General features: G+C 48.5%; 1 protein-coding gene across 1 annotated transcript; it reads left to right on the top strand.

The window, feature by feature from the left end:
* The first annotated feature begins 10 nt into the window (after positions 1-10).
* ATAD5 (ATPase family AAA domain containing 5) lies at positions 11-13,719 on the top strand. Its single transcript, XM_069953795.1, has 23 exons — positions 11-270; positions 1,517-2,997; positions 3,853-3,934; positions 4,026-4,157; positions 4,343-4,460; positions 4,578-4,638; positions 5,164-5,342; positions 5,569-5,726; positions 6,814-6,967; positions 7,049-7,309; positions 7,397-7,493; positions 7,579-7,658; positions 7,740-7,879; positions 7,956-8,103; positions 8,576-8,746; positions 10,449-10,558; positions 10,641-10,734; positions 11,012-11,076; positions 11,511-11,688; positions 11,893-12,056; positions 12,173-12,945; positions 13,050-13,208; positions 13,347-13,719. The coding sequence occupies exons 1-23, from the start codon at positions 217-219 to the stop codon at positions 13,423-13,425; spliced, it is 4,938 nt and encodes a 1,645-aa protein (XP_069809896.1). The 5' UTR covers positions 11-216; the 3' UTR covers positions 13,426-13,719.
* The last annotated feature ends 8,974 nt before the right edge of the window (positions 13,720-22,693 follow it).

Raw genomic sequence — 22,693 nt, 5'->3', positions numbered from 1 at the left:
AACCTGACCAATGGATTGCAAGATGGTTCCCAAATCCGCCAATCGGGAGCGAGTAGTATTCGGCTCCGGCCAATGGGAGGGCGCAGACTGCAGAGCGGGCGGAGGCTGAGCTGGCGGATCTCTGGTCACGTGATTTCGGCCTTCGCGCGGGAAGTTTTGTACCGAAGCCGATGAGATGAGGTGACCGGAGCCGCGCGCCCCCGCCTCTCCGCCGCTATGGTCGGGGTGCTGGCCGTGTCCGCCGCCGCCCTGGAGGAATACACCGTGCAGGTGAGCGCTTCATTGCCACCATTGCAGAGTTCATGGGCTAGTGATAAGAGGGAGGGGGGAGAAGAGGCTGCAGATTTCATACTGTAGATTAGACATGGGGGCATCTATTGGGGCAAATGGGCCCCCCATAATGTGTGTATGAGCAGTACCTGGTAGTGAAGGAGTGAGAGCCCACCAGTATGAACTCCCCTCATCATCCTTTATTATCAGCCCCCACCCCAGGGCCATGACCTCCCCTCCCCAGGGCCATAACCTCCCTCCCCACTGGTCTGACCCCCACCCCAGGGCCATGACCCCCCACCCCAGAGCCATAACCTCCCTCCCCAGGGACCTGACCCCCACCCCCCCCCCCACCCCCTCCCCCACTGGTCTCATCCCCCCACCACCCCAGGTCCCTGGGGAGGGAGGTTATGGCTCTGGGGTGGGGGGTCAGGTCCCTGGGGAGGGAGGTTATGGCTCTGGGGTGGGGGGTCAGGTCCCTGGGGAGGGAGGTTATGGCTCTGGGGTGGGGGGTCAGGTCCCTGGGGAGGGAGGTTATGGCCCTGGGGTGGGGGGTCAGACCAGTGGGGAGGGGGGGGTCATGCCCCTGGGGTGGGGGCTGATAATAAAGGATGATGAGGGGAGTTCATACTGGTCTGAACCCCCTCCCCAGGGACATGACCCCCCTCCCTGCTGGGCTGAACCCCTCCCCAGGGACATGACCCCCCTTCCCTGCTCGTCTGAACCCCCACCGCAGGGACCTGAACCCCCTCCCCAGGGACATGACCCCCCTCCCTGCTGGTCTGAACCCCCACCCCAGGGACCTGACCCCCACCGCAGGGACATGACACCCTCCCCCTCCCTGCTGGTCTGAACCCCCTCCCCAGGGCCATGACCCCCCTCTCCGCTGGTCTGAACCCCCTCCCCAGGGACATGACCCCCCTTCACACTGGTCTGAACCCCCTCCCCAGGGACATGACCCTCCCCGCTGGTCTGAACCCCCACCCCAGGGACATGACCCCCCTCCCCGCTGGTCTGAACCCCCACCCCAGGGACATGACCCCCCTTCACACTGGTCTGAACCCCCTCCCCAGGGACATGACCCTCCCCGCTGGTCTGAACCCCCTCCCTGCTGGTCTGAACCCCCACCCCAGGGCCATGACCCTCCTCCCCGCTGATCTGAACCCCCACCCCAGGGCCATGAACCCCCCACTCCCTGCTGGTCTGAACCCCCACCCTACCTGTAACGTCTTCTCTTTTATTACAGCCGTGCAAGAAACAACGGAAGGAAGAGGATCCGCAGAGCAAAACCATCACCAATTACTTCTCTCCTCTCTCCAAAGCCATCGACAGGGGGCTGGCATCCCCCAAGAGCAGCAACATAGCCGATTATTTCATTAGGACCCCCCCAGCCGCCAGTAAGCAGCGCACTCCAAGTACCAAGACCGCCAGCCCCAGAGCCAAGGAGTACCCCTCCACCCCACCCTCCTCTAAGCCCCCCGGGAGGGCAGCAAAGCAAGGAAAGCGCACCAGACTCCTTAAGAGACTCGGGGATGCGGCGCCACCCTCTGATACTGCTGGCAATGGGAACCCTGCAAACAGAGGGATTATGGGTAGTGAGACGGCGGCTCTCCTGGCAGAGATCTGTAGTCACACAGCGGACCTCGCTGGTGGTGGTGAGGAGGAGGAGGATGATGTTGTGTTCCAGTCAGAGATCTCCACTAGGGGAAGCCTTACTTCACCGCAAGGCCTGAGGACTAGCAGAAATACAAGGCGGCTGAATGTAGAGCCCCCCACTACAAATCAGGGATCATCACACACCAATGTATCATCAGAAAGCAAGACCTCCGTGGGGGACTCCAGCCTCGAGGTTCAGGTTGGCAACACCTCCGACAACCTTGGCACTTTAACTATATCTTTTGAGGACTTCATGAAAAGCCAAGAAAGTAAGGAGGAGTCTGTAAGTGTGGGGGTCTCGTCAGATGGGACAAATGCTGCAGAAGATGACCAGGAGGCCATGCAGTTGCCTTCCCCTAAGACCGTCACCATCCTGGCACAGGTTCACCTATCCCCACCGCTCCAGTCACAAAACTCCACAAAAATTGCTTCCATCTTTAAGAAGAGCAAAGCAGATAAAAAGAAAGCTGAGGCGCCGGTCCCAGAGTGTGAAAAGACCGGCCCTGTGGCCTCCAAGAGAAAGTCCAATGTGGTGATAGAAGAGGAGGACCTGGAGCTGGCCGTCATCGATGTGGAGGCCGGAGAAGCCACAAAACCTAAATCCACCCCGGCTGAGAGGCAGCAATTCATGAAAGTGTTCCAGCAAGCAGGGGAGGCTTCTAGGGCCAAGGCTAAGAAGAATCCTACAAAGAGAAAAGACCGAAAGGAAGGACAGGAGGACCACCAAAAAGCTGAGGATCAGCCCCCAGACAAAGCTGCTGTCAGGGAAGAGAACGAGGCCGAGGAGACAGAGAAACCATCAAAACTAAAGAGAAGGAAGAAGAAGAAGACACAGCCACCCAACGTAGAGACTCCAAAACCAGCTGAGAAGGAACCATCACCACCAGCACACAGCAGCCCTGTCCTGAGGAGGAGCCTGAGGAGGCAGAGGCCCAGCAGATCCCCGCAGAGGACAGCCCCAGAAAGTCCTGTCCTAATGTCCACCCCAAAAGTCAGGCCTCCCTGTAGGGAAAATGATGTCTACAGAGCAGAAGTCCTCACCGTGCCGTCTGATGTGGAGTCCCCCATCAGGTATTACAGGTTATAAATTGGGTAGTCATGGTTGTTACTGTGTTGTAGGAGATGGCTGTGCTGTTTTCCGGTTGGTCAGTGCTGCTCTGTCCAGGGAGTCACTACTGACGGTGGTTATGACCTGTTGCTGAGGTGCATCTTTTTGTTAATGTATCCTGACACAGACGTGCAAGGTCAGAGCACTGGTCTATAATCTTCATGTTCACTTCGAGTGCTCATGGTAAGACTGTCCAGCCTAAGGGCCCTTACACTTTATGGAAATTGCGCAGATAACCTCCAGCAGATCCCACGCACTTGGCCCCCCGCCCCAAGATTCTGCCCAAAAAAAGAATTGACGTCAACCATAGAATCGAACCTATGGGACGGTCAGATGCTCTAGAGGGAGCGCGCATGGAATCCACCGGAGCTTAGCCGTGTGATTTCCGTAGTGTGTAAGGGCCTTAAGGGTGTCTTTACGCTGAGATTAACCTGACAGATTTTTCAAGCCAAAGCCAGGAGCAGACTATAAAAAGAGAACAGATCATAAAGGTAAGACTGAGATTTCTCCTCTTTTCAAATCCATTCCAGGCTTTGGCCTCAAAAATCTGTCAGATAATCTGTGGCAACAACAGTCCTTATACTGTGTTGTCCAAAATGATCAAAGTGTCAGCAAGCAGCTGATCACCTGATTGCTGGGCCTTTTACACAGGCTGATTATTGGGTGAGTTATCTTTCCCAGTAATACTCAGGTAAAAGGGGCTACATCAATGTTGTTCACCTTACTGGTTTTGATGATCGCTATAGACCCCTGAATGATGGGATAACCCACATACTTGTTGCTGCGCATTTCAGTTTTGATTATTTTTTGCTTTTCAGAATGAGATTTACACGAGTGACGAGAAATAAATGGAGACGGATGGATTCTGAGGATGAAGTGTCCAGCCCCGGATGTAAAAAGGTTACACGTCCTTCCATAGATGTGGCGATAGCGGACGGATCCCACTGCTGCTCACATCTTCTGATTTCTGCCTTATGTTTTCTATTGACAGGTTCCCCAAAGCACCAAGAAAATCAGCAAAGCCAAACAGCTTCTTGAGAAAGCCAAGGCTATCCAGCAGAACATTGTGAAAGCCGAGGCTCCTGAGAGAAGGGCCACACGTCAGCGGAACCGAGTCAAGCAGGTATCCTTAGCCTGTGACATAGCAGGAGCAGGTGGTCACACTGCGGCCCCTCACATGCTCAGTGGTGTCGACACTTGGGACAAGATCTAGAGATTATTGTTTGTACTGTGAAAGTTTGGTGGTCTTATTCTGTTGTTGCTGTCATGTGTAATCCAGCTTAGAAGTGTCACTTTCTTTCTTTGCAGGAACCTGTAGTAGTTGCAGACATCACCAGCAGCCACAAAGACATGCAGAAAACTGCAACACTCAGGAGCCTAAATGATGTCCTGGGGAAGAAGATGAAAACCAAGAGTCTCCCCTCTGGTAAGGCCTTTTGTTTTTTAGAAAAACATGGCTGCCTTTGCTCCTCTCCACACAGCCCAATTCACAGCAATAAGTGGCGCTCTAGTACCTCTGACCTGTGAACTTTGTGTTTTGTAGGTCTAAAGAAAGATGTCAAGAAGAAGGTGGAAAAAGGTGGTGTGATCACTATAGACGACAGGTACGTGAGGTCTCATCTCCCTCTATCACTGTTGGTAACGCTCTCAAAGTTGTGTGGCATTGGGAGGTGATGGTGATGTGCAGCACAATCTCTGGCGGTTTGCATTATAATCATTCTGCCCTTGCTGAGATTGGAAAATTTTCTACTTGCCGGGGACCGTGTGGACTTAAGGGTCTGGTCGATGAGTCACTGATCTTATAGGTAAAAACCATCTGCTTATAAATGACAGGCAACCTCGCTAGTAAACCCCAGACATTGGGACCTTTCTATGACTTTGGTTCTGTAACCTGCTGAGCACATATGGTGTATTGTCCACTCTTTATAAGATACTCAGGAAGGGTTCTGTATGATGTTGATGGACATCGCCTGACCTCACTGTATTCTGCTTATGCGATTGTGGCTGATGACTTCCAGCTTGTATGTTCAGGAGGAGAGGGTGCTTACCTTCAGACCATCATGTGATGTGTGTGAAGAAAGAGGGTTCCAGTGAATTCCCTTCATGTCTCTGTCCCTTTTGTGTTTCAGCCCTGAGGTGTCTGAAAACTCCCAAGATGATGAACAGTGTAAGGCCAAGAGAAACTTTCTCATGAGCGGCTTACCGGATTCTCTAAAGAGACAGATAGCGAAGACCACCGCTATTATGGAAGCATATTCTGTGTCTGGCTCCTCCTTCCAGACCGTCGTCCATGTGCAGCAGCGGCATAGTAAGTGCATGTGATTACCAAGGCTTATCCTCTGCTGGCCCCATTGTTTTTTCCAGTGCATCTGCTATTAGGATTGTGCATACAGCTTCTAGCTAGTCTAAGCCTGCAGTTGTGTGTAGCCAGGTTTGTCTGTCAGAGATTGCTTTGGTTCAGTTTCTGCTCACGTCTGTGTATATATTATTGAAGTGAATTGACTTTGGCTCATTATGTTTTCCTGATCCTGCAGGTTGCACCATGTGGAGTCTGGCTGTGCCTTGCTGCCGTCTGCTGACCAATCTCTCTCCGTTGTGCAGCCATGTTCCAGACATTTCACAACTCACACTGGATCTTGGTGACTTCACTCGTGCCAATTCTAAGTCAGCTGCCTGGCCTTACCCTGCTGTGGTTAGTATACCTAAATAGTGGTGCATTCCTCGTGTCCCCATTGCTAGTGCACACATCTATAAGATTTATTCATACAGAGGAGGGGAAGCCAGTGAGGGGAGTGGGCTTTGGGAGCTCTTGTTATGGCCATTGCATCTCATACAGCTGAAATTAAGAATCCAAGGCACACACAAGTTCACACACAGTATTTTATCCCGTATTTGGAACTTTGCTTTCTTAATTTAATTTTTTTTTTTGAAGCTGATAAAACTGGAAACAGTCTCACACCAGTAACCCTAGTGCTCCAGGCAGAATACTCAATGCTTTATGTGGTACCTTGTATGCTTTGAATTTAAAACATTGGGGCCACTAATGTGTGAGGTACAAGAGGTAGCTTTTATAATGTGAGGCACACAATTAACACCTTGCGTCTGTTTTTAACCTAGTGTCTGTTTTTAACCTGACAGCAGACCTTGGATAGTTAAATCTTAGATGGTCATCAGACATGTCAAAAGTTATTGATCAGAGTGGGTCTCTGCAAAGACCTGCTCTGTTCAGAAGATATAGCCGGGGAGAGATCATGGCAGTGCGATCTTCTACCTAACCGGCATCTCCGTCAGTCAATAATTTCCCATAGACTTTCATCCTGAACATTACGGACTGCTTGGCCCGCCAGGGATTGCTTCAGGCAGCCACAATCTTTCCCCAGCTCTATCCTCTAATCAGAGTGGGACCCATCAGTGAGACACGCTCTGATCAATAACTTTTGACATGGTTCATGACATGTCAAAAGTTAATTTTAGTGACAGGTATACTTTAACAAAAAGTGGCTGAGTAGTAGGGTAGGGTATACATCACTGATGGCGTCACAGTCTTGGACCCCCCTGTAAGACCTAGAACAGAGAGCTGCTCTACAAGATCATCTCTGATGCACCTGGTGCATTATATGGTCACCATTCAGGTAATGCTGCCTTTCCTATAGGGTGACAGAAATTTGTTGCCGGACTCAGTGATACCGTATGACTGGGTAAAGAGAAGCCAGGCATGCAGAGATCAGCTGAGCTGGATGTTTCTGTGCATCATGTCATCAAGCGTGTCTGTCTTTTAGGTCCCCAAGAGACTAGTGTTCTCCAGTGTTATCCAGGACGTTCTGCTTGAGGAGATCCGATTGCACAATCCACAATTCCCAGTTAGAAGATTCTTTAAGCAATTTCTTAAAAAACAGAACGACTACTTTTCCCTTCAGGATGCAAACAAGTCAGGTGAGAATTTATTGGGTTGTGAGTCATGTTCTGACCGGTCATGAATAGGATTTATAGACTTCACTTCCTTTATTCTTACAGCAACACAACAACCTGAAAATTGTCTAAAACCTGCAGTGGACGACTCTTCGGGCCCGACTGGCAGCGGGGCAAAGCGGAAACGGAAGGAGTCTCCCTGCTCTAAGTCTAAGAGGCGGAAACCATCAGAAGAAGAGCCGCAGTGTGAGACTGCACCAACCCCTCAGCTCCCCAGATCATCCCGGAGAAAGAAGAGCAGCACGATTCCTGCAGAGTCGGAAGTGGTCCTAATAGTGGACAAAGGCCCGAAGCCTCCTGCAGAGGGTAGGTAGTTGTTTCTAATACTATTGCCCGTAACCATGATACTGAAGCATGTGCACAGAATTCCTTATCCCCTCGTGTCCATTTTAGATGCAGTCTGGGAGGACGTGTTGTGGACTGAAAAATATCAACCTCAAAATTCTAATGAGTTAATAGGAAATTCTGCAGCGATTCGCCGCTTACACAGGTGAGCATCACACAGTGTATTGGGCTTCTGCTATTGGGTCACACTTGGTCTTGGAGGTCTCTTATATTTCTTCTGTCTCTTGCAGCTGGCTGAGGGAGTGGAAGATCCGAGCAGAGAAGGAGGAGAAGAGAAATCAGATGCAGAAGTCAGGAAAGGATAAGGATGGTAATGATGGTGCCCTGGGGTGGTCCCAGATTACAGTGCCACCCTGTGGTAGTAATGTCTTCTCCAATTCCTGCTCTACAGATACATGGAGTGCCGGTGACTTCCATAACAGTGAGGACAGTGACGAGGATTCCCTGTGTAATACTGTGCTCATCTCTGGGCCCCCAGGTGTGGGAAAGACGGCGGCTGTATATGCCTGTGCCCAGGAGCTGGGGTTTAAGGTGTGTGTCTTCTGCAGAGTCTATGCTGCCCCGTCTCTTCCCATGTCAGGTAGTCATAGCAGACCCCATCTTTCAGGTGTTCGAGGTGAATGCGTCTTGTCAGCGCAGTGGGCGTCAGATACTGGCTCAGCTTAAAGAAGCCACGCAGTCTCACCAGGTGGATCAGCAGGGGGTCAATGCACACAAGCCATGCTTCTTCTCCAGCTCCAGCACCAGGTCTCCCAGTAAGTAGTATGCTAGTAGTACAACTGGTATGCTAGGATTGGGTTTTATAAAAGATTTAAAATTAGCAGTGTCACTGTTTGGCATGTCATAGAGACGCATCAAAAGTTTTGATTTATGGGTTCTGAATGTTTAGACTGCAATCAATACTAGAATGGGCCATGAGGAAAGCCACGGGACCAAGTGTAAGCTAGTGGTACTGTCACAGACACACACAGCAGGGAGGGAAGCTCAGCTGTATTGTGCTTCTCTCCCTGCTTGTTCTATGAATCATTCCATACGTCTGTATAACATTTCGGAAGGTCCTTGACGTCACAGGTCCACTTGAAAGAGGTATATCCCTCAATCAATATAGTTATATAATATAGGAATATCCCTTTCATATAGGAATATCCCATATCATGACACCCTACAAGCATAACTATATTAGATGTGGTGGAAATACCCCTTTGAACAACAGATATGTCACCCTAGGAAAGCTGAACTCTCCGAAGAGAGTGGTGTCCTCTCCTAGGAAGCCGCCTGCGTCACCCCGAGGAACCGGCCTGAGGAAAGGACTGCCACCAAAATCCTTGGCAAACTTTTTTAAAGCAGCACCAAAGCAAAAACTGGATGTCAAAAGAGCAACAGCTGAGCCTGTGAGGGGTAAGTATGGCGCTCTGCCCTCAACACATTCCCCCCCACAGGGCTGAAAGGGGTACCTAGCCAAGGGGCAGCTGCACACCGGTGTAACCCAGGGAAAGCTATTTTTCACTGTTATCAGCCTTACCAAACTAGTTAGAAGTATTGTCTGATATCAGCAGCTTCTTTTTATAATGTCCAGAGACATTACATCCTATGTGACTGATATCAGCTGTGTCTCTTATAATGCTCCAGTACTGATATAACCTCCAGAGACATTACATCCTATGTGACTGATATCAGCTGCGTCTCTTATAATGCTCCAGTACTGATATAACCTCAGAGACATTACATCATGTGTGACTGATATCAGCTGCGTCTCTTATAACGCTCCAGTACTGATATAACCTCCAGAGACATTACATCCTATGTGACTGATATCAGCGACTCCTCTTATAACGCTCCAGTACTGATATAACCTCCAGAGACATTACATCATGTGTGACTGATATCTGCTGCTCCTCTTATAACTCTCCAGCACTGATATAACCTTCAGAGACATTACATCCTATGTGACTGATATCAGCTGTGTCTCTTATAATGTTCCAGTACTGATATAACCTCCATAGACATTACATCCTATGTGACTGATATCAGCCGCCTCTTCTATAAAAGCTCCAGCACCGATATAACCTCCATAGACATTACATCATGTGTGACTGATATCAGCCGCCTCTTCTATAAAAGCTCCAGCACCGATATAACCTCCATAGACATTACATCATGTGTGACTGATATCAGCTGCGTCTCTTATATCGCTCCAGCACTGATATAACCTCAGAGACATTACATCATGTGTGACTGATATCAGCTGCATCTCTTATATCGCTCCAGCACTGATATAACCTCAGAGACATTACATCATGTGTGACTGATATCAGCTGCGTCTCTTATAACGCTCCAGTACTGATATAACCTCCAGAGATATTACATCATGTGTGACTGATATCAGCCGCCTCTTCTATAAAAGCTCCAGTACTGATATAACCTCAGAGACATTACATCATGTGTGACTGATATCAGCTGTGTCTCTTATAACGCTCCAGTACTGATATAACCTCCAGAGATATTTCATCCTATGTGACTGATATCAGCCGCCTCTTCTATAAAAGCTCCAGTACTGATATAACCTCCAGAGATATTACATGCTATGTGACTGATATCTGCCGCTCCTCTTATAACGCTCCAGCACTCATATAACCTTCAGAGACATTACATCCTATGTGACTGATATCTGCCGCTCCTCTTATAATGCTCCAGTACTGATATAACCTCCAGAGACATTACATCATGTGTGACTGATATCAGCTGCGTCTCTTATAATGCTCCTGTACTGATATAACCTCCAGAGATATTATATCATGTTTGACTGATATCAGCTGCGTCTCTTATAACGCTCCAGTACTGATATAACCTCGTTAGACATTACATCATGTGTGACTGATATCTGCCGCTCCTCTTATAACGCTCCAGCACTCATATAACCTCCAGAGACATTACATCCTATGTGACTGGTATCAGCTGCGTCTCTTATAATGCTCCTGTACTGATATAACCTCCAGAGATGATATATCATGTTTGACTGATATCAGCTGCGTCTCTTAACGCTCCAGTACTTATATAACCTCCAGAGACATTACATCCTATGTGACTGAAATTTTTTTAGTCCCACAGAGCAGCTCTGATGGAAAAGTTTCCAGGCCTCTCCCCTCAGTAACAGAAGGCTCAGAGGAATTGCACCGAAAAACCGCCACCTCCCTAATTTTGTTTGAAGAGGTGAGTATTGTGGGGGGCTATAAATCTGAGAGGTGTTCTCTGTGTATTGTGGGGGGCGTCTTCTGATTCCTCTGTCTTGCAGGTTGATGTCATCTTTGATGACGATATTGGATTTCTCAGCGCTGTGAAGACTTTCATGAGCACAACCAAGAGGCCGGTTATCCTCACTACCAGCGGTGAGCAATGCCTGTGACTGATGGCACATAGATCCCAGATACCAGTGTGGATAGCTGCTCAGAAGTGGCGGGGGTGTCGTGTCACTGTGTCATGAGTCTGGGATCATCTTGGATTTCTCCACATTGATGCCCAGCACCACTCATACAGGCCTTTCACCCAGGGTCTCCTCCACTGCCTATTATTGAGAGAGGGGCGAGACCCTGTTATTGGGGGGGGGGGGGGGGGTGCAGATATTCAATGAGGCGGCTGGTGTCAATCGTTCTCTTGTTGTTTTAGATCCTATGTTTAGGATGACTTTTGATGGAGCATTTGAGGAGATTTTCTTCCATATACCTTCTGTGGTGAGTAGGAGACTCCAGTCTAATCTTATATGGGGGCCGCCCCCCATTCCTGTCTGATTTTACCTGTGAGAGACCTTAAATTTTGTCTCTTCTGGGTGTCTTTATGTTAGGGGTCACTTACCATTCTTGTCCCACTGGGGGATCTGTTTCCTCCCACTGAGGGGGGTGGGGCGCATTGTCACTGATCATTCACTGATCATTCCTGTCTATGCTGTATCCTCCCATTGGGGGTCATTGATCTGTATCCTCCCACTGAGTGGTGGGGGGGCGCATTGTCACTGATCATTCCTGTCTGTGCTGTATCCTCCTGTTAGGAGTCACTCATAATTCCTGTCTGTGCTGTATCCTTACACTGGGGCCTTCTGAACATTCTGATCTGTTGTATCCTACCACCGAGGGCTGCTGATCAGTCCCATGTTTGTTTGTGTTTTCAGGTTAATGTCGCCAGTTTCCTTCAAGTGCTTTGTTTAGCTGAAAACCTCAGGACAGACACAAAGGATCTGATGACTTTTCTGACAGCGAATAGACGCGACATCAGACAGAGTATCCTCCACCTGCAGTTCTGGGCTCGCAGTGGAGGAGGAGTGAGGGAAAAGCCACTGCCGCCTCCTGGTGAGTCTCATCCCTGGACATCCACCATAACTGGTCCTGTCCATCCCTTGTAACTAGTGCCATAGGCATGAGGGCTCATCTATCATCCACAGTTCCTAGGCAATGGTGAAAATAGCACCAACCACTTGGGGGCAGCTGTGGGTTCAGATGAGGAGGTGATTCAAGTATTTTATGCGCACAATTTCACGTTATCTCCATTTACAGATAAAGTAAAGATGGAGGTGACAGAAATGGATGATGGTACGTCCTGCACAATGACAGAGCTCAGGGCCTCAGATGTGCCGGGGTGCAATGTTGGCTGTGCCGAAAACCTGCTGGGTGTGAACAGTATCCTAGCCCCAACTGATAGCTTGATCTCCTTTTTAAAGGTAAGTGGTCTTGTGTGAAATCCTCATTTGCCCTCTACGTGTGGTCAGGGATTAGAGAGTGATAGATCCAGATTTCCGAAACCACGACCATAAGCCATGTGTATTTCATGTCTCAGGAAAAGATCCCGGAGGCGGCTGAGTGGGACCGGATTGTGCGGCTCTTGACGGAGTTTCAGAGCAGGAACATTTCCTTTACATACAGTAATCTGGAGTACCTTCTGCCGTTACCTGTGCACATACAAGAGCCCCCAGCTGGTGAGACCCTACAGCCAGCTGATGACTGTCTAACAGAGGACATCAGGCTGTCCACAACCATGAGGCGTAGGAGGAAGCTGGTGCTGCTCAATGACAGTGACCTGTTTGATAGTGACTTCAACCCTTTGGACGAGGCTCTCGATGTGAAGAAGGATCCTGAGGAGGAGCAGCAGCCTGTTAGTAGTGAAGTCAGTAATGGCATCACCACGGAGAAGGTTGTGAGGCGGACACTGTCCCCTGCGGAGCGGAAGTCGTCTCTCCTAGTGTATCAGTGTCTGGACTCCATGGCAGAATTTGCTGACCACATGTCCTCTCTGGACTGCTCCACTTGTGACCCCACTGACCCCGCTCACACTCACAGTCCTAGCTGGACAGAGAGCAGACTGAAGCATGGCCTGTGTGACGGGCTAAGGACTGAAAGCAGGGACTGCTGGAGGGCACAGAGCTGCGGGGAGATTCGTGCCCTCATGGAGGCGCTTTCCTTTCACAAGTGTTCTTCTAAGCTTTCTAAATCCTTGGAATCTTCCCTAGAACTGTGTAAATTATCTGGTAAAGATCCAACAGAAGAGCTCACCCTGAGGGTAACCAAAGCCCGGGATCAGGTGAACTTTGGAGAGCCAGCCGCCACCACAGAGTAAGTAACGCGTCTATGGTACTAAGTGCACCCCATAATGTTCTTTACTATTATAGGTATATTCTTATATGCTCATCATGTGCTTGTACTTTTCATGGCTGTAGCATCGCACAGAGACGTCTGTCTGTGGTGAGGGACGTTCTGTCACACCGAGCCTTCACCAGCCTGGGGAGCAGAGATGTCAACGTGACCGAATATCTCCCGACCCTCCGGACCATCTGCCGCTTACAGAAAGAGAAGGAGGAGGGCAAGACCAAAAGGAGGTAAGAAAATGTCATGTGACCTACAGAATACTACTGCCTCCATCAGGTTTCTTCAATATTGGGGGGGTCTATGACCCCCATTAGCATTGCCTCTAGTCTCCTTGCAGCCCTGTAATGACCCTCACATTGTCTCCTCAGGTTTCTTCACTATCTGGAGGGAATCCACCTAGAGTTGCCTAAAGGGACGCTCAGCAGCCTGGCGGCGGACTTTCCGTGACCCCGTTGCAGTTGGGGGGGATGGTTCCCTTCCCATCAGACATTGTGTTTTGTATAAAGGACTTGGATGTTATAATTTTATTTATCTCCCGGAATGTAATTCTTATTTATGGTAACAGACTGATCCTGTTCCCCTTTGTCCCCAGAGCGGCTCCATGAGTCTGCGCACTGTCTCCCATCCGCAGGGACTTTATAATCCTGGTGGGTTTTTTATACTTTCAGAATTTATTGTAATTACGAATCCAGACCCGATGATTTTTTATATTCTGTAAAATTAAACGAGGCTTTAAATACAGCAATATCTACCTCTTCTCTGCTGAGAGGGATGGTGATACACCATGAGACTCCCCAGAATATCCCTTGGGGGCAGCACGGGGGGTAGTGGTGTACCCATATGTCTGACAGGGTTGAGTCATAGAAGCAGCTAAGCATAAGCATAATACACTGATCCCACAGACCTCTGTGGTGATGGATCCTCTGCTCAGGTCACATACTACCAGCTCTGCGGCGATCACATGACTGGACCAGTGCAGGATGATGGCAGGATGATGACCCTGCAACGATTAGTTGTGATCAATGGAGGTCTGACCATGAGAGCACGGCCCCAGCCTGCTGGATGGAGGTTAGCTGAATGTATTGCTGCTCCTGTCCTCCAGGGTGATGCGGGACCCAGCCTTTGTGATCACAGGGCTTCCAGCACTCGAGACCAATAACCTATACTGTGTATGGGGGCTGCCCTCCTACCATCTCTTGTTTTGTTTTTACTGTGTGCATGAATTACACTTTAATGGTAAAGAAGGCCAGCCAAAATAAAAAAAAATCTGTTCCACCTACCCGTCCTCCCCATGTCAACACTCCCATAGCGCTTCCAGCCTCCTGGATCTCCTGCAACTTCAGGAACCGGCTCAAGAATGTCACTGACTTGCAGGGTGGGCCCGTCCTGGTCAGTGAGCCTGCGCTGTGGGGACAGGTAAGTAGAGCTTCTTTATTATGTTCCTGCACCTTCTGCCCTTAGGAGAGTTTACATTTGGGCCAGACTTCTCCTTTAATCTGCTGCAGATTTATACGGTTATGTGTAAAATAACAGCAGAGTTTAAAACAACTGAAAGAAGCTAATCCCTCATAATAACAATTGTCTGCATGTACACAGAGGCACTGGAAGCAATGCATATTATTACATATGAAAACATGAACAGAATATCTGTTATTAAAGTGAAATTAAAGGGGTTGTCCAGCGAAAATCTTTTTCTTTCAAATCAGCTGGTGTCATGAAGTTATATAGATTTATAATTTATTTCTATCAGAAAATCTCAAGTCTTCCAGTACTTATTAGCTGCTGTATGTCCTGCAGGAAATGTTTTATTTTCAGTCTGACACAGTGCTCTCTGCTGACATCTCTGGCTGAGACAGAAACTGTCCAGAGCAGGAGAGGTTTTCTATGGGGATTCATAGAAAACCGAGACAGAGTTCCTGTCTCGGCTAGACATGTCAGCAGAGAGCAGTGTGTCAGACTTCCTGCAGTACATACAGCAGCTGATAACTACGGGAAGACTTGAGATTCTTTAATACAAGTAAATTACAAATCTATATAACTTTATGACACCAGTTGATTTGAAAGAAAAAGATTTTCGCTGGAAAAGGCTGTTTAGATAAATACATGTTTGGATTCTTTACACTTTAAAGTGAAATGTGTTAACAGACTGTACTTTTCTGTTAATTACTGAACTAATGCTTTAGGTTTATTTTCACAGCATCGTTCCTTATGACAGCACCATGATTACTAACACCTTACCTACCAGGTCTGGCTGCTCTAGTTGGCCGTGGGGGCCTACCTGTAAGTGGGGCCACTTGGGGGGGGGGGGGGGGGGGGGGTTGGATTCAAAATCCAATGATAAAGGTCACAGCAGATGCAAGTGGTTCAGGTTGGGGAGCTATTGCGGTAATAGCAGGCTCTTCAAAGCTTTCCACACCTTATATAAAGAGTTTGTCAGAGGAGGTGAGGACAACTGTCGATCTTTTCCTCATCGAGGGGCATAAGCTTGCTGCAGCAGAGAGAGCACTGTCAGTATCAGCCATTATACTGAAAGGGATGGAAAATGTAAGAACAGATTTCTTTAGGAGACACTTGGAGTGATTTTTTTAAACCTGGAAGTTTTTCTAGAGCTAGTTCAGAGAATTTTTTTTTTTTTTTTATTAACACTTTTTTTTTTTCATATTAAGTGGTATACAACAGCATTCGGACACACTTACATCATGTGCCCAAACCATAGATATAGACATTGTCAGACGTTTGATACAAAGTCCATAACATAACATAGCAACTCCCCTCCCCCCCCCATTCCACAGATGCAGCAATAGAAATCAATCACTGGAATGTATATTGTTAGATTAATTACACCCGATTGCCTGTAATCCTTAAGCGACCCAACGACTCAGCCAGCTCAGACGTAAGGTACCATTTCTTGCCAACAAACGGCTGCATTAACTCCTTGATTTCTTGGTTAGAAAGAAACCTCACAATAAAGGTCTTCCATTTTTTGAAAAACCTTTTGGCGTTCGCTTCTTTTACTCTCTCACATTCTATTCTGTCAAGGAACAGGAAGTGTTTCATCTGGGCCACCACTTCCAACATAGTAGGAAGGGTAGATTGCAACCATTTTTGTAATATACACCTCTTGGCGATCAATATAAAAGCGTGCAATGCCAAAGACACCTGAATAGATTCTGGAGCAGAATGAAATAAGAGCAGTTGCGGAGACAAAGGTAGTTGCGTGCGCCACCTGGTTTGAATAAGCGCCAAGACCTGAGCCCAAAATTGTTGGGTATATTGACAAGACCAAATGCCATGGGTGAGGTCAGTGGAAGGTTGCTGGCATTTCGGGCACGCCAATAACCTATCAGGCGCCAACGGATGGGGAGGTATATTAAAGCCATATATTGCTCTATGCATGAGTTTGAATTGTGTTTTGCGCCATCGCTCGCTGGGAACCGCCTTGCGCACCACCGCCCATCCCTCTATCATTTTTTTAGGTAGGTCTTCGTCCTCAAAAATGGTAGCCCATTTAGAAAACATTGTATTGCTCGTGGAATCATTAGAACGGGCTCCCAGTTTATAATAAAGATAGGATAGAAATGGGTTAGTGGGGGGTTCGGTAATCATTGCATCCATCTCAGTAAGTTTAGTTAGTGAGGGTAAATCCCGGAGCCGTGAGGTTAAGAACCCCATTACTTGGGAATATGCCAGAAAGTGAGATGGATGCAACGAGTAACGGGCACATAACTCAGGGAAGGTGAGGAATCTATTATCTTGGTGGTGAAACATCTGGTGTAAGAAAACAATACCCCCCCCTCCTCCAGTGTCCAAACATTGGGTTCACTCAACTCTGGGCAAACTCTGGATGTTGCCACAGCGTAAGATGTCTGGACAGCAGTTGCGGTAAACTATACAACTTCCTCACTATCTTCCAAGTTGCTATAGTGTCTTTTAAGAGCAAAGAATGTTTAATCTCTGGAGGGAGAGCAGGGTATTTAGTGTGTAACAGTGCCACCAAAGACCAGGGGGCAGCTAGTTCCGCCTCTAAGGCCACATTAGAATAAAAGTTAGTGTTCTGTAACCAATCTATGCAGTGCCTTAATAGGCAGGCAAGGTTGTATTTCCGCAGATCCAGAAAATGTATTCCCCCTCTAAGTCTAGGAAGCTGTAACTTGGCCAGTGCAATCCGGGGCCGCTTCCCGACCAAATGTATCTCGAGAAGGCAGACTGGATCCTCATGACATCCTGGTGCCGCAGCAGTAAGGAAATGGTCTGAAGGTGATATAAAAGTTTAGAAAAACTAAACATTCTGATTAAGTGGCATTTTCCAAGAAAGGAGAGTGGAAGTCTCTCCCACGTTTTAAGTTCAGTGAGGATTTTTGTAAACAGCGGGGGATAGTTTAAGTTGTAAAGCGACTCAGGAGTACGACCTATGAAGATCCCTAGGTATTTTATTGGTTTAGAAGTGACTTTAATCGGGGTGTTGTCAGGCAGTTGGGAGCGCAGTGAGTGTGAGCTGGACAGGTCTAACAGTTCACTCTTAGACAAGTTTTTTTTAAACCCAGAGATATTACCAAATGTCTCCAACATCTGGTAAATGATCGGCAGATCTTGATTTGGTGAAGACAAAAACAGCATGATGTCATCAGCAAATGCCGTTACCTTAACTTCCCCATGGCCTATCTTTATACCCCTTACCTCGCTAGCCATCAACCATCTCAGGAAAGGCTCCAGTGCAATATTAAACAACAGGGGCGACACAGGGCACCCCTGACGGGTGCCTCTTCGGAGAGTGAAGGGGGACGATAAAAACCCTGTAGTATGAATCCTCGCTCTGGGCTCAGCATAGAGCCTTGCAAGAAAGGACCTAAAAGATCCCTTGAATTCCATTTTATCAAGGACCGCTCCCATCCATCCCTAGCTCACACTATCAAAAGCTTTCTCTGTATCTAATGAAAGGAGGGCTGGGGATGGGTGGGAACCAGGATCTCGCCTCACAGCGTCTAACACCGTCACAACCTTTTGCAGGTTGGCCACCGCCGATCTCCCTTGTATAAAACCAACCTGAAGGGGGGTTATAAGTTTGGGCAGGAAGGAAGACAACCTATCCGCCAATAATTTAGATACTAGTTTCAGATCCACATTGATTAGGGAGATCGGGCGGTATGCCGCCAGCGAGGTTGGGTCCCTTTCCTGTTTGGGCAGTACCTTAATATAGGCTGTGTTAACCTCTGATGGGATTACCCCTTCCCCCGTTAGATTAAACAAGATTGTAAAATGGGGAGTGATTTGCTCTCGGAGAAGCTTAAAAAATTCCCCCGAGTAGCCGTCGGGGCCCGGCGCTTTCCTATTTGGCAATTTTTTAATGGCTGCTGTAAGTTCCTGCTCTGTAAAGGGGGAGTTAAACATGGCCCTATCTTCAGAGGACAGGCGAGGGAGTTTAATCAAATGCCAAGGGAACAATTCAGCTGGCGTTTCGTTGTCCCTTTTAGAATATAGTTGGTTATAGAAGTCGCGTAGTATGTTATTTATCTGGGCGGGATGGGACGCCAGAGACCCAGTGGAGTCACGCAGATGGGTTATGTTAGTTATAGGTCTTTTCCCCTTAGCTAAATTGGCTAATAATTTGCCAGACTTGTTTCCAAAACGGAACAGTCTTGCGTCCTGTCTAGACAAAAAGAGTTTTTCTCGGCTTTCCACCCAAAAGTCATATTCAGTCTTGGCCTGTCGCCACTCCTGCTTATGAACTTCGGAGGGCGTCGTTTGGAAGGTAGTATAAGCCCTTCTCAAGATCTGGCACCTCTTCTCCAATTGGGAATTAATTTCCTTTATCTTTTTTGCCATGTATGATATAATCTGCCCTCTCAGGACCGCCTTTGCCGTACTCCAAAACAGCTGCGCATTGTCTATGTGCATATGGTTGTTGGCCCTATATTCGAGCCACCAACCTCTCACAAGTTCCTGGAAGGTTTCATCCAGTGCTAGCTGTGTTGGGAAACGCCAAAGAAAATCCGTACCCATCAGCTGCCTTTCCTTCACCTCCATTGTCACCGGCGAGTGGTCTGATATGACCAAGTCGCCAATGTCAATGGAAGGTATACGAGATAACAAAGGTTTAGACACCAACATAAAGTCAATACGTGACCAGGACTGGTGAGCCCAGGAAAAGTGGGTGTATTCTCTACCTTCTGGGTTCCGTTCCCTCCACAGGTCGGAAAGGTCCAAAGCCGCCAGAAAAGTAGGCAGGGGTTAGGGTTTCCCCCCTATGGAGGGAGGAGCTCCTAACATGGATCTCCTGTCTTCTACCGGGTTCCCTACCACATTGAAGTCTCCTCCTACTATTTTCAGCGGGGTGGTATCCATCAAGATACCATCCCTCACTGTGTCTAGGAACTCTTTTTGTCCACTATTCGGAGCATAAATACTGTAAATGCCAAGTGGAGAGGAGTGACCCTGCAGGGTTACGTGTGCCCATCTACCCCCATCGTCATGGGAAGCATTAGTTATTTGTGTGGCCAGGCGTCTATGTATTAGAATGAGTGTACCAGCTTTACCTCGAATTGCTGGGGAGCCCACCCACCACCCACTGCCTCTTCGAGATTAGTTTCCTGCAATAGAGCAATGTCAGTTTTTAGGCGCTTCAGGTGTCTCAGTATCATTAAACGTTTCTGCTGGGATTTTAACCCTTTGACTCGCATATAATAAAATACAGTTCTAGTTCACGTGACATTCTGCATCTGTGGAATCCCCCCTTCCCCCCCATCCCAACCGTAACCAACCAACTAATGAACTCGAACAATCTGTAAGTGACTCCCTTTTTTCCACCATGGTGGGCCCATGGCCCACAGTTAACCTATGGAGGTAACTCAATGCGAACAAAAAGTGCCACATCTGGTCTACCAGACGTGGATATGCACAAACATATAAATAAATGGAACAACATACTTCACCCCGATGAAACCGTTCACTGAAAAGAAATAGAAGGTTATGGCAGCACAATATCATAACATATCTTTATAAAACAATTGATTAAGCAGGTTCCTCCCCCTGCAACTCCTGTGAAGTGCACTGTGATACCAGAAATAACCTGAGAAGCTATAGTAGCAGGATCATCATATCATAACTCCATGGTGCAGTAAGTAAGACGAACAGAACTCCTTGTCACTGCTACCCGGTGCACCATATGAGCACTTGTAATAAACACAGAAACCCAGGTCCCCAAATGGCGACGGGCAGTAAGATGTCTCACTATCCCACGTCGGTGGACAGGTCAAATGATGATGCCCTCCTCGGCTCTCTCCTTCGTTGCTCTGTAGGGGCAGTCACACAGGAAGGGTCTGCATGGGGAGACAAGTCGTGTTGATCTTCAGACGATCCTCTACGGCGCTGTCCTGCACGAATTGGGGAAGTCACAGCTGCTTGGTCAGGAGGAGGCCCAAAGCCTAAAGTTGTTGCAGCCACCTGAGGGTCTTGGAAGGTCATGGTGATACCATCGGGGTGGAAGACCTTCAACGTCGCCGGGTATACCAGGGCAAATTTCAACTGTTTTTTATGCAGTATGGAGCATAATGGAGAGAACGCCTTCCTTTTCCTGGAGACTTCTGCTGAGTAATCTGCAAAGAGTAATAGTTTATGACCTTTGTGTTGCATTGGCTGGTTCTGCTGCTTAAAGGCACGTAGGATAGCAGCCTTGTCCGTATAGTCCAGGTATCGCACTATCACCTGACGTGGTCGAAGATCAGTGGTACCGCGGGAGGGAGAAGCTTCGCCAGCAGGGCGTAGATCAGGACCTATACGATGAGCTCTTTCGACTTTGCACACCCTTGTGATGCCCAACAGTTCCGGGATTTCAGATTCACATAAGTTACGTAGGTCTTTTTGGAGCACGGTCTCCGGGACTCCCACTATACGCAAATTATTCCTGCGTGATCTATTCTCTAAGTCCTCCACCCTGTCCCATAGCTTTTTGTTTTCATGTTGTAGCTCTTGAAGCCCCGCAAAGGACGAGTCCAAGTCAGTTTCCATAGAGAGGTCTCTGATCCAGATCATCTATACGCTCTCCCTGCTGGGCTACTGTGTGCTGTAGTTGCTGGAATGAGCGTGCAACCGTGTTAGTTAAGGTCTCTTGTATATCAGGGGCAAGGCGCCTGGCTACTTCCTCCGCCAAACGTTTGTAATCTAAAGAAGCGTCCTGTGATAGACCGACCTCAGCTGGGGGCTCTACAGGATGGGTAGAGCCCGAAGGCTCAGGGAGGCTAGAGTTGGAAGCAGATTCTTCCCGGGCAGGGTCTCGCAGTGGTGTTATCTGCTTGGACAGTTTGGTCACTTTTCCTTTGGTTCTAGTGCCCATTTTGACCAGGTATTGGTCCACCAAGGTCAAAGTTATAGTTATATCTGTTGTATGCTGGGGTACAGCTTGGTGTCTGGATATAATGTGGAGGAGAAAAAGCTGACTGTTATAGACTGAAACTCTGCCACACACACAATAGATCAGTTCAGCAGGATCTTTATGGAGCATCCGTTCCCCTCAAAGCAGAGCAGTCCAGGAGAGGAAGCTCAGTATAGACCAGGTCTGCCCCTATAACCTATTCTTCAGGGGCGCACAGCAGTGCCTGTAGGCCAGTGTTCAGGCGATCGTGGCCATCGGGCATATATATGGCAAAAGTGGCAGCCTCCCAGTGCACTATCACCACTGATGTTCCCCCCTAGAAAGGCTGTAGCTCACCCTTACAGCCCCTCCGGTGGACCTGCGCTGCGGGACAATGGCGTTCCGATGTGGAGCCTGGCGGTGGAAGTGCCCTGCTGAGCTGAGCGGCAAGATGGCGCAGTGACCATGAGCGGCCGGCCGCATGCAGCCAAGATGGAGGCCCCCCCGGAGTCCTCTCTGGCGGGTCTCTTCGCCTCACAGCCCGTTGGTCAGGACCGCCTACCCCTCTCTGGACCGCAGGTCACAGCATGAAGGTATGTGTAGCTTGTGCCGGCCACTGCAGCGTGCGGTGTCCAGGCGGTGCTGCGGGTTAAGATGGCGCCCCGTTTCCAGCGGGGCGCAGTGAATGTCCTGCTGGCCGCCTCTGTACTCTGTCCCGGTCAAGTTAGGAGCCAGAAGGTTGCTCCTGTGTCCCAGGACTGGGTTCCAATGTCAGCTCCTGCAAAGATGAGCGGTGGAGGGGGAGATGCTGCCGGATTATGGGGTGAAGATGCGGAACTCCCTCTCCACACATCTTTACATGGCGGCGCCGGAATCGGAAGTGAGAATTCTCTTTTTACACAACAGAATATGGGTCACTGTTTTTCAGAAAGATTTGTAGTATTTATTACCTCAGCCATATGAAAGGGGAACTCTGGGTAAGGGTGGGTTCTCATGTAATGCAGATCTCCTGCTGCAATTCCTCCTCATGTCAGTTTCATTAGGATTACATACTTGCAGAAGAATTGTCATCCCGCTGCGAGTATGTAAGCGGCAGCCCCCTTAACCCCATAGCCTGGTGCGTACATTACTGGGTCAGCAATCTGGCTTGTTCTGTGGCTCCCGGTATCTGGACGTCTCGCTCAGCCAATTGGTGCGGTCCTGTCGCAGCGCACTGATTGGCTGAGTGGGATGCTGGGGCTTAAATTCCACTTGCATTCTGCCAGAGTAGGCAAGAAATTTCAAGCAGAAAACTTTCCTCTACAATTCCTTAGTGTGAACCCACCCTTACTTAGGACACTGGAGGATAAGATTATTTTTTTTAATTAC

The sequence above is a fragment of the Dendropsophus ebraccatus genome, chromosome 14 (genome assembly GCF_027789765.1).
Source record: "Dendropsophus ebraccatus isolate aDenEbr1 chromosome 14, aDenEbr1.pat, whole genome shotgun sequence".
Taxonomy (NCBI): Eukaryota; Metazoa; Chordata; class Amphibia; order Anura; family Hylidae; genus Dendropsophus; species Dendropsophus ebraccatus.
This window is presented reverse-complemented; position numbering and strand designations above follow the sequence as displayed.